At 32.7% G+C, this 12,622-nt stretch overlaps 1 protein-coding gene across 1 annotated transcript; it reads left to right on the top strand.

Moving 5' to 3' along the window:
• The first annotated feature begins 2,707 nt into the window (after positions 1–2,707).
• On the top strand, positions 2,708–4,063 carry LOC100919356 (olfactory receptor 49-like). Its single transcript, XM_003754958.4, has one exon. It carries the CDS (start codon positions 2,827–2,829, stop codon positions 3,766–3,768), a length of 942 nt encoding a protein of 313 aa, XP_003755006.4. The 5' UTR covers positions 2,708–2,826; the 3' UTR covers positions 3,769–4,063.
• Positions 4,064–12,622: the final 8,559 nt, after the last annotated feature.

Here is a 12,622-nt window from a genome sequence, read left to right as displayed (position 1 = left end):
TCCTTAGGATGTACATGCAACAATAATAATATGTATATAGTATTTTAATTACAAAGTGCTTTACAAAGGTTATCTCCTTTTATAGTATAATAGAACTGAGCTATAGGAACTATTGCTATTCACATATTGTAGATGAAGAAACTGAAGTAAACAGAATTTTACTGAATTACACAGCATTACACAGGCAGCAAGTATCTGTGGGGAAATTAGAACCTAAGGTTTCCTGACTCCATGTCTGATATTCTACACTCAGCACAGAATGGCTGAAATACAATTTGAGCCAGAAACTATTATATAACACAGTTTCTTTGATGGCAGAGTATTCTATATGAGAAACACAGAAAAGTTTTGCAAAGCCATTCAGAAAACATAGCCCTACACATTAACTGCTTAATCAACTATTCTCTATGAACTCCAGTTTCTTAATAGTTCAAATGAGGAGGAAAAAGATTGGTACCTTTCTAGTCTATATAGTTTTGAAAGATCAAATGGAATGAAATTTTATTATTTCATAGAAGTAATTGTATAAAAATAAAAAAAACCCTGCAATGTTACTTTGATACTTGTTATTTTGAATTTGTGACCCCAACACTTATTAAGTAGTATCATAGGAGGCACTTAAGAAATATTTGACATAATAAAAAGGTACATTTTTCAACATTGTAAGATCTATGTAACAGGTTAGTTATTATTACTTAATATATTTCTAGCTTGTGCTTTTGAAAAGTTTTAATGTTTTCAAAGGTCTTTACAAATATTCTCATTTAAGCCTTACAACAACCACCCTGTGAGTAAATGCTATTATTATTCCCATTTTACAAGTGAGCAAACCAAAGCAGAGATTAAGTGACTCATCCAAGAAAACACGTTAAGCGTTTAAGGTCACATTTGCATTCAGATCTTCTGGAATGATAATTCAATAACCAATCTACTAGGTTTCCAGCTGCCAAACCTGTCAAAGCTCCATTGCCATAGTCAATGTATTCTGGTAATGAGACTCACCATTAGTTAGCCTGATCCTCATAACAGACACATAACTACAATGAAATACCAGGTTCATTTTCTAAATATTAATGGAAGAAATATTTTTAAAATGAATTTATCACCAATCAAATCTGATAAAAACATACTTTTGTAAAACCTACAGATTTAAACATTTTAATTTAAATTTATATTCATTTTCATTTTTTAAATTTAGATAAATTCTCTCTTTGCATGTAGTATCTCTTCAGCAAAATGTAATACCCCTGAGGACAGGAAATGTTTCATATTTTATCTATATATCTTCAATCCATTACTTGTGACAAGTGCTTAATAAATGTTTGCTGGGTTAAATTTCCATTAGACAAACTATCCCAATGTATTTAAAAGCATTCTGTCTGAAGCTACAATAATGAATTCAATGAAGTGTAAATTACTTATTTAGATTTATAAACCATGTTCTTATTCTAATAATCCTTTATACTGTGATTTCATAAAATGACACTTTGCACAATCTACACACTTGCCAAAGAGATTATTAGTTATTATATTCCTGATCAGGGACTGTCTTTTGCCTTTGTGTCCTCAATGTGTAGTATAGTACCTGGGACATAGTAGTTAGTAGTTACTTAATAAGGGATTATTAATTTATTGTTTGATCCCTATGTTATATCCTGATTTTATCCTATTCTTTCTTATCTTTAAGTTTTTATTCATTCTACACCCCCTCCCATGTTTAGAATATCCTGACCCCATATACTTTCTTTTTTCCCTGGTGCAGAGGCTCCCTAGTGTGTGTTTGTGTCAGTATATATCTCTGTGGGTATGTATATCTTTTGCAGTCTAATGGAGTCCATGGAGCTTTCTAAACAATACTTTTAAATGCATACTATAAAAAAGTTTGCTGGGTATGGTAGTAGATGTCTACAGTCTTTGCTCCTAGTCAGGTTAGGGTGATGATTTGAGTTTTTGGGGTTCTTAGCTACAGTAAGGATAGAGCTATTTAGATATTGGTACCAAGTCCAACATTAAAGAACATCTCTGCCCACAATGAGGCATATCAACCCTGGTCAAAGAGTGGCTAATTAGCAGTAGAATTGAGTTGTAAGTCCTGTTGATCTTTAATCCTGGGACAGCATATAGAGATTCAGTCCAAAAATAATAATTAAATGGAAAGGAAAATATATAGAATTGCAAAAGGGAAATAATGGTGCTGAAATTGTATTGAAATTTACATTCTAAGTTCATGGTTCAAGAACCCCTAGTGGCAGCATCTTTTTTTAATTCTTCCAGGTTCACCTCTATTGCAAAGTTGTTTTCTCCATTTTGGCAATTTTTTCTCCTTCTCCAACTTCTCTCCCCTTCTAGAAATGGTAATTTGTACAGTGACTCTCTCAGGTCAAGCCATTTGACTTCTCCAGAAAACAATTGTCCAATTGTATGATTTATTTGAGCATATTTCCCATGTTATCATCTGATTCAAATAACTCGGTTATCAGGAATGATGGATATTCATTACCCAGTGGAATGGAAATGTCACTTTAAAGATACCTCCTTAGTTATTAGCTTTTAGAAGTAACAACTTAGTTATTTTTAACACACATTGCTTTATGAATCATGTTGGGAGATAAAAATCAGAGCAAAAAGAAAAAAGCATGGGAAAGATAAAAAAAAGAGAAGGGAACATAGCATGTGTCAATTTATATTCATTCTCCTTAGACCACAACTGATTTGTAATAAGCCTGTGTATGCCTGTACCTAGCTTAATACAATGCACATAATTAGAAGAAATTAAATATATACTGAACCATAAGATCCTTTTTGTTTTATAGGTTCCATAATAAGATGATGAAAATGGGAAATGAGACAAATATTAAAGAATTCATCTTAGAGGGATTTCCTGCTGTCCAGCACCTAGGAAAACTCTTTTTTGTGGTATTTCTACTATTATATCTTGTGTCTATCATAGGAAATACAATCATTGTCATGATCATGTGGTTGGACCATCGCCTCCAAATACCAATGTACCTTTTCCTGAGTGGATTCTCTTTTCTAGAATGCTGTTTTACAACAAGTGTTATTCCCAAATTGTTGACAATCTTTCTCTCGGGTATGCAAACTATTTCTTTTGCTGCCTGCCTCACTCAAATCTTTGTCTTTATTTCTCTTGGGGTAACGGGATTCTTTCTCATAGCTGTGATGTCGATGGATCGATACTTAGCAATTTGCAATCCTCTGCATTACCCCAGTATCATGACAATGAAGGTCTGTTTCCTTTTGATATTATTCTGTTGCAGTATGGGTATCCTCATAACAACTAGTGTAGTTGTAAAGGTGTCTCAGCTATCCTTCTGTGGCTCAAATATCATCAAACATTTCTTATGTGATCTTGGTCCTCTGACACAACTCTCATGCTCTGACACAAGTTTTATTGAATCATTGGCTTTTTTCCTTGCTCTGTTTATCATTCTTTCCTCCCTTACTGTTACAATGATATGCTATATCAACATTACAATCACGATACTGCGTCTCCCTTCAGCCAAGGAACGCCAGAAAGCTTTTTCCACTTGTTCCTCTCACCTTATTGTCCTCTCTCTAATATATGGCAGCTGCATTTTTATATATATAAAACCCAATCAAGCCAATAAATTAGACACCAATCGAGAGGCAGCTCTCATGAACACTGTAGTTACCCCTGTGCTAAACCCTTTCATTTATACTTTACGAAATAAGCAATTCAAACTGGCTCTAAGGGATGTTATTTACAAAGTGAAATTGTTTAGATAGTCAACATGTTAAAGTTGAAAGACAAATTAATTCAATTCTCCATACACTCTTAAAATTTCTAATGATAAGAAAACCATTTTCTCATCAGATAGCCCACTGTTGGTCAGTTATAACATGATACAAACACTTTAATTTTTACAATAAATGTCTCTGATAAATATCTCATTTCTCAAGTCAAATTGATAATACAAGCCATCCTTCAATTGATAAATGCTCAAAGGATATAGTTTTTGAGACAAAGAAGTGAAAGATATTTATAGCCACATGAAGAAATGCTCTAAATCACTTTTCCTTAAAGAAACCTTGGAAGATTTGTATGAACTGAAACAAGGTGAAATGAGCAGACCTAAGAAAACATTGTACATAGTATAAGCAACATTGTGTGATGATCAATTATAAACGATTTAGTTCTTCATAACAACTCTCTGATCCAAGACAAATACAAAGTATTAACAATTGGAAATGCTATCCATATACTCATAAGAACTAATGAACTCTAAATACAGACTTTGCTTTATTTTGTGTGGTTTTTTCTTTTTATTTCTTCTTTCACAAATGTAACAAATGTGGAAATATACTTTCCATAATTAAACATCCTATATCAAATTATTTACCATTTTAGGAAGAGAGGAAGAGAGAAAAATTTGGAACTTAAAATAATTGCCAAAAATTGTCTACACATAATTGAGAAAAAATAAAATACTATTTTCTTTTAAATGAAAAAAGTACCCTATGTTAAGTAGAAATCCTAGGACACATATTTTTAGCTGGAATAGATCTCAGAAGTCACCTAGTCCAATTCCCTCATTTTAAAGTGAAACTGACATTAACTCACCTAGCATTATTAAGAATTTTTTTCTTTGCATGGCAATCAGGTTTAGTGATTTAGCCCAAGTCACATAGCTAGTAAGTCAAATTGCCTGAGGCCAGATTTGAATTGAAGTCCTCTTGATTTCAGGAGTAGTGTTCTATCTACACCACTTGTCTGCCTTTCATTAGTAAGATTTATAAAGAAGATTAATGTTTGCAAAGCCCACTGCATAGACTATCTCATTTAAGTCTTTATAGTAACTCTAGGATTGATAGAATGGGTATAATTATCACCATTTCACAGATGAGGAAACTGAGATAGGAGACAAGCTTAATGACTTATTTAGAACAGCCTTTAAATGGTCAACAGCTAGATCTGAATCCAGATACCTCTAATGCCATAACCAGCACTTCATCCACTATACCATTCACAACTCATACTCACTAAGCATAGATCTACTAGTCTTTGGATTCCTTGCCTAAAAAAGAGATGGCTTAGATAGAATATGCTTTCTTTCTCAATTGGTGTCCTTTTGCTGTTATTTGTTTGCTATCAACTGGGGAACCTAATAATGACACATATGGTTGACAGAAAGCTTAGAAACATTCTCTGATCTTAAGAGTTAGTGAACAAACTACTGGAAAACCTTTAGCAGTAGAGATCCAAGAAATATGTTAGTGTACTTTGTGGGACTAGACAGAAAGACTTGGATTGATTATTTCTGATTTAGAGTAAAAGAATATCTGAGAGAAAGAATTTTTTTCTGAAACCACTTAGTACTACTCTTGTAAAGATGTTCTATTTAAAGACAGAGTTTGTTGAAAAGTTTAATCACAAGTGAACAGAAAGAAATATCCCCAGAAGAGGAAAATATTAAATTAACAATAAGCATAAAGCATGACACCATGAATGATATGACTGGAGGGATTATGAAAAGAATGAATTTGGATTTAAGCAAAAATGTCTCATCACTTTCTATCAGCACAATATCCTGTTTAATAAATAGGAGAGAATTAAAATGACATCCTTATCTTAGAGTCAAGTTACACTGTGTCTGACTATGACTGATCAGGCCATTATGAGCTTGGAATGCTCTGTCACAGGCTGGACACAAATATTCTCTTTGAAGACAACAATAAACCAATTAACTTATATATGAGACAAATGTGAAATAACTACCAGAGGGAAGGCATTGGAAGTAAGAGATATTGAGGAAGACCTCCTATAAAAGGTAGGATTTTAGTTGACAATTAAAACAAGCCAGGGAAATTAACAGTTGAGGCAAAAGGAAGAGCAATCTAGGCATGGGAGAAGGTCAGAAAAAAATGTCCAGAGTTGAGAGATGGAGTGCCTTATTCATGGAATAATCCAGTGTCACTTCATTGAAGAATATGTTTTGGGAAATAAGGTGTAAGAAAACTGGAAAGACAGAGGGAGCTAGTTTATGAATGGCTTTAAAGGCCAAGTTGAGCATTGTGTATTTGTTCTTAGATGCAATGGAAGTTAATAGTTTATTGATGGGAGTATGTGCAGCATGATTTTGGAAGAAAACCACTTTAGTGGCTGAATGGAGGATGGATCAGGGTGGGGTGAGACTTGAGGCAGACAGTCCCACCACCAGATTATTGGCAGTAATCAAAGTTTGAGGTAATAAGGGTCTGCACTGGAAGTGTCAATGAATGGAAGAGGACATATTTGAAAGGGAGTTTTACTAAATTACCTCTAAATTTTGAAACAATTGTAAATATGTGATGCTAATGATGGAGATTGAAAGGTCTGTGAAAACAATCATATTCTCCCTAAATTTTTCCTTTTGCAGCATGTTGCAATTTATAAATTATTGAGCATGCTTATATGTCAATATCATTCCTTAAACTCATACATTGTACTCCAGATATGGACTGAACAAAGCAATGTACAGTACAATTATCACTGTGCTTAAGCTAGATATGTTTGCTTCTATCAATCTAAATATGCTTTACATTGCCATTTGGGAAATTACATTCCCTCTCATTTGCTTACCTACTCCATTCTACTCTGTTTTGCTCTATCCTCCTCTACATAGTTGACTCATATCTAAACTAAACTAAATATCCTTTGAAAACTTTAGGCTATTAAACAAATCAATTTTCACACCATAATGATGCTGCCCTTTTTACTTATGAAATATGTTATATATATATATATATATATATATATATATATATATATATATATATATATATGACTCTTTTCAACAATGATTTGATTCAGGGCAGTTCCAATAGTCCTGTCATGGAGAGAACCATCTATGTCCACAGAGAGGACTGTTGGAACTGAGGGAAGATCACAACCCAGTGTTTTCACTCGTTTCATTGTGGTTTACTTGAATTTTATTTTTTTTTTACTTTTTGATCTTATTTTTCTTGTGCAGCAAGGTAATTGTGTAAATATGTAAGACTATTGGATTTAACATGTATATTTTACCATGTTTAACACATATTGCATTATATGCCATCTAGGGGAGGAGATGGGGGAAGAGAGTGAAATAGGAACACAAGGTTTTTCAAAGATCAATTTTGAAAAAATTATCCTTGCATATGTTTTGAAAATAAAAATCTTTTAAAAAAGAAAAAAAAGGAAATTATATCATCAGTAGAGTTATATATTCCACAATAAGAAAAGAATACGTTTTTGTCAATACTGAAGTATTTTCAATTCATTGTTCGGACCCTCTCAAATTTGTTGTGTCAAATTGACGACTATTTAGCACATCCAAAGAAGTAGGATGTACATGTGTGTATGTTAATAAGTGTGTATAGGGGAGGGTGCTAAGCAATTATCGATTATGTGCATACCAACATATTTTAAGCCCCATTGAATAATTGTGATATATGCTATTTATTGTCCAAGATACAATGTGACTTCATCCATGAAGCCTTTGCTATGTTTCTTATAACTAATCTTCTCTCCTTCCACAAAATACCTTGTAATTTCCTATTTTTGTACATGATAGAGCTGCCATCTCTGGTCAGAATTTAGATTCTGAGGTCAAAAACAGTTTTGTTTTTCAGCTTTGTATGTCTAATGCCTAACAAGTGTTTTTCACAAAGTAGGCTTAAACATTTATGAATTGAATGGAAAATTTAACTTCATTTTTATTTGGAAACCAAAAATGACAATCCTAATCACCCATCCTTTTCCCTACTTCATTGCTGAATCTTTCCAGAGGGACCAGTGAAAGTTTTGTTTTTTTTTCTTTTGTGTATATTTGTGCACAGGTGCACACAGACACACATGCACACACACACACACACACACACACGCTATCATTACCATCATCACTGCTAAAACAGAAGTGTGATCAACAGAGAAATAATCCTGAAATTGGCTGTCAAGATGGATAGAAAGGAAGCATTGGACATATTGTACTATGACTACTTATCTAGATTTCCTTCAATTATAATTGTCCATTTGTTGATGAATATACTTTTACCATATTAAAAAAAGTCATACAACTATTGTATTGCTTTAGATTCTGGGCATTCTCATTCTAGTCCATTCTGCTCCTCTCAGCTACATTCTGATCTAAACTGTTCTGCTCAGATATGTTCTAGTTTTGTCTAATATGTATAACTCTGCTCTCATCTACTCTGCTTTGCTCAGATATGTTCTAGTCCAATCTGGTCTATGTTGTATAATTGCATTTTTGTCTACTTGGCTCTATTCTATTCAGATATTTTCTAGTCTATTTTATTCTGGATAGCTATGTTCTAGTCTATTCTGTTCTGTATAGCTATATTCTAGTCTAATCCGCTCTGCTCTCTGCTATTTTCTAGTAAACAGTCTACTCTGATATGTTCATTTATGTTCTAGTCTAGTTCACTGTGCTAAATTTTCTAATCTAATCTACTCTGTATAATTATGTTCTAGCCTACTTTGCTCTAATCAAATCTATTTTAGTGTGGGAACTCTTTTTAAAATATTTACATAATTGTATCTAGGATATACTGCGACATATTCAACATATATAGGACTGCTTGCCATCTAGGGGAGAGGGTGGAGGGAGAGAGGGGGAAAATCGGAACAGAAGTGAGTGCAAGGGATAATGTAAAAAAATTACCCTGGCATGGGTTCTGTCAATAAAAAGTTATATAAAAAATATATTTACATAGACCAAGATCTAATCAGGCAGTAAAAGAAATTCTAATTTTTGATTGAGTCTTCTCCCTTTGTGTGCACAGACAGTTCTGACAAAGGTTGATTCTCCCTTTTATCAGACCGTTGATGTAGAAATTTTTAAGTCTCCTTATTTCAAGATTTGAGTGATCTAAGATCCAAGATCCTATTTTTTATATACATAGCCCACCTCCCCTTATAATATTGATTGTTGGTCTATCTGCCATCAGGGTGGGAGGGGGAAGGAGGGGAAAAATTGGAACAAAAGGTTTTGCAATTGTCAATGCTGAAAAATTACCCATGCATATATCTTGTAAATAAAAAGCTATAATAAAAAAACAAATTTTGATTGTTGAGCAATCAGAGCTGACTTTCACTTTCAGGTGCACCCCCTTTTCAAAGGACTATATAGATAAATAGATAGATAGATAGATAGATATGGATAAGGTTTAGGCTTTTTGGCTATTAAGAGGATAATGAATCTGGTTTTGTTGACTACTTTGTAGACATAAAATCTTAATTTATCTAGAAACTCAGTCTTTTAGAATTTTTTAAATCATTATCAAGACAATTATGAAAGATTCATAATGAAAAATGCTATCCATCTCCACATAAAGATCTGATGGAGTGTGAATACAGATAAGAATATATTTTTTTAAAATTTTCATTTTTTCAGTTTTTTATTTTGTCTCTTTTTTTCACAACATGATTAATATAGAAATATGTTTTTTATGACTTGCTTACCTTTTCAGTGAGTAGGAAAAGGATAGAAAGAGAAAGGAAGAGAGATTTGGAACTCAAAAATGTTCAAATGAATCTTAGGTTTTTTTATTTTTAATTGAAAAAAATATATTGAATGAATAGAAAATAAATCATTTATCCATTTTGACTTAAAATTTAAAGATTACACAAACTTTTCCAGACTCTTTACATATCCATTACACACACACAAAAATTGTGTCACTAAACTAGAGTGTATCATCAAATTATCATTTCTACACTTTAAAAAGATTGATAACAAACCAGAAAGTTTTCAGATGGTAATTCAGCCTCTTTAGTTCTTTTTCTGGATGCAGATGGCATTTTCTGTCCAAAGTCTATTGGGATTGCTTTGGATCACTGAACCACTGAAAAGAACCAAGTTTTCATAGTTAATCATTGCACATTCTTGCTGTTATTATATAAAATGTATTACTGTTTTTCTTGTTTCACTCAACATCAGTTCATGTAAATCTTTCCAGGTCTTTCTAAAATCAGCTTTATAGAACTTTCAGCTTTCATCATTTTTATAGAACAATTTATAGAACAATAATATTCCATTACCATCATTTGCCACAACTTATTAGTCATTCCCCAATTCATGGGCATCCACTAATTTTCCAATTTTTTTCTATCACAAAAAGAGCTGTTACAAATATTTTTTGCACGTGTAAAAATTTCCTTGGGATACAGACAAGTAAGAACACTGCTGGATCAAAGGGTATGCACAGTTTTATTTGCCTTTGTTGTGTCCTATTTTCTAGAGCCCCCAAGTTGGGGTGATTAAAATATTGAGTACTGCTTTCTAGAGCCTCTACCCTGGGGTGATTAAAATATACCTTCCTAGTGAAGAAGTGATGACTGAGGATGGTGGGAAAATGGAGTCTGTTTATTTCAAGAACTTTCCCCTTTTTATAATGTAACAAAAACAATACTGTGCATGTGGGACCATATATACAACTTGCTATTACATAGTTTGCCATGTGGTATCACTCTTCCACCTGATATCACTCTGCTTCACTCTCAACACAGGTTGTCACCACCCCTTAACTTCTCAGGAAGGCCAAGAGCCCTTAAGGGGAGATGGGGAGTCAAACCAGACATTGTTAGCAGGTTCCCTCTGAGCTGAAGGGTCTTATACCTTACCCAGAGTTTCCCCACTGACTGGACCTTCTACAGGCCTTTGTACATAGTTCCAAATTGTTCCCTAGACTAGTTTGATCATTTCACATCTCTACCAACAATGCATTAGTGTCCCAGTTTTCCCACATCCCCTCCAACATTTATCACTATGTTTTCCTGTCTTCTTAGCCAATCTGAGAGGTGTGATGTGGTAGGCCAGAGTTGTTTTAATTTGCATTTCTCTCAATAATGATTTAGACCATTTTTCCATATAATTATAGATGGCTTGAATTTCACCATCTGAAAACTGCCTGTTCATATTCTTTGACTTTATCAATCCGGGAATGACCTATATTCTTATAAATTTGATGCAGTTCTTTATATATTTTAGAAATGAGAACTTTATCAGAAATATTGGCTGTAAAGATTTTTTTCACAGCTTTGTACTTCTCTTTTAATCTTGTTTTTGTTGGTTTTGTTAGTGAAAAAGCTTTTTAATTTAATATAATTTAAGTTGTCCATTTTGCCTATTATAATGTTCTCTAGTTCTTCTTTGGTCATAAATTCCTCCATTCTCCAAAGATCTGATAGGTAAATTATCCCTTCTCCTAATTTGTTTATGGTATCATCCTTTCTGCCCAAATTATGTTTCCATTTTAATCTTATTTTGGTATGGGATATGAGATGTAGGTCTATACTGAGTTTCTGACATATTATTTTCCAGTTTTTCCCAGAAATTTTTGTTAAATGCTGAGTTCTTATTCTAGAAGTTAGTGTTTCAGGATTTAACAAACACTAGATTGCTATAAGCCTTAATTATTGTGTCTTATGTATCTAATCTATTCCATTGATCTACCACTCTATTTGTTAACCAGTATCAAAAGGTTTCAATGGCTGCTGTCTTTTATGATATAGTTTTAGTTTTGGTATTGCTAAGTCACCATCCTTTGTAATTTTTTTCATTAATTCCCTTGATATTCTTGACTTTTAGTTCTTCCAAATGAAATTTGTTATTATTTTTTCTAGTTCTATAAAATAATTATTTGTCAGTTTGATTGTCATGGCTCTGAACAAACAGACCAATTTAGGCAGAATTATCATTTTAATTACATTGGCTCAGCCCATCCATGAGCAATTTATTCCAATTGTTTAGATCTGACTTTATTTTTGTGAGAAGTGTTTTGTAATTGTGTTCATACAATTCTTGGGATGTCTTGGTAGGTAGATTCCCCAAGTATTTCATTTTGTCTACAGTAATTTTAAGTGGAATTTTTCTTTCTATCAATTGCTGATAGTCTTTGTCAGTAATATATAGAAATGCTGATGCTTTGTGTGAGTTTATCTTGTATCTTGCAACTTTGTTAAAGCTAGGTTTTTGGATCCAGTAGGTTCTTAGGTTTTTGGATGTTTTCTAGGATTCTTTATATATATATATATATATATATATATATATATATATATTATTATTATTATTATTATATCATCTGCAAAGAGTGATAGTTGTATTTCCTCGTTACCTATTCTAATTCCTTTAATTTCTTTTTCCTTTTTTATTGCTAAAGCCAACATTTCTAGCACAATGTTGAATCAAAGTGATGATAATGAGCATCCTTGTTTCACCCTTGATCTTATTGGGAATGTGTTCAGCTTCTCTCCATTACAAGTACTGCTTGCTGTTGGTTTTAGGTGAGACATTGTTTATTATTTTAAGGAAAGATCCTTTTATCCCTAAGTTCTCTAGTATTTTTAATAGGAATTTTTGCTGTATTTTGTCAAAAGCTTTTTTTGCATATATTGAAATTATCATATGATTTCTGTTGGCTTTATTATCAATATGATCAATTATAGTAATAGTTTTTCTTGATATTGAACTAGCCCAGCATTCCTGGTATAAATCCCACTTGGTCATAGTATATTATCCTGCTGACAAGTTTCTGTAATCTCTTTGCCAATATTTTATTTAAAATTTTTGCATCAAATAATTGTGTAAATATGTATACATCT

This window comes from Sarcophilus harrisii, chromosome 2 (genome assembly GCF_902635505.1).
Source record: "Sarcophilus harrisii chromosome 2, mSarHar1.11, whole genome shotgun sequence".
NCBI lineage: Eukaryota > Metazoa > Chordata > Mammalia > Dasyuromorphia > Dasyuridae > Sarcophilus > Sarcophilus harrisii.
The sequence above is the reverse complement of the archived record's forward strand: the minus strand, read 5'-3'. Positions and strand labels throughout refer to the sequence as shown.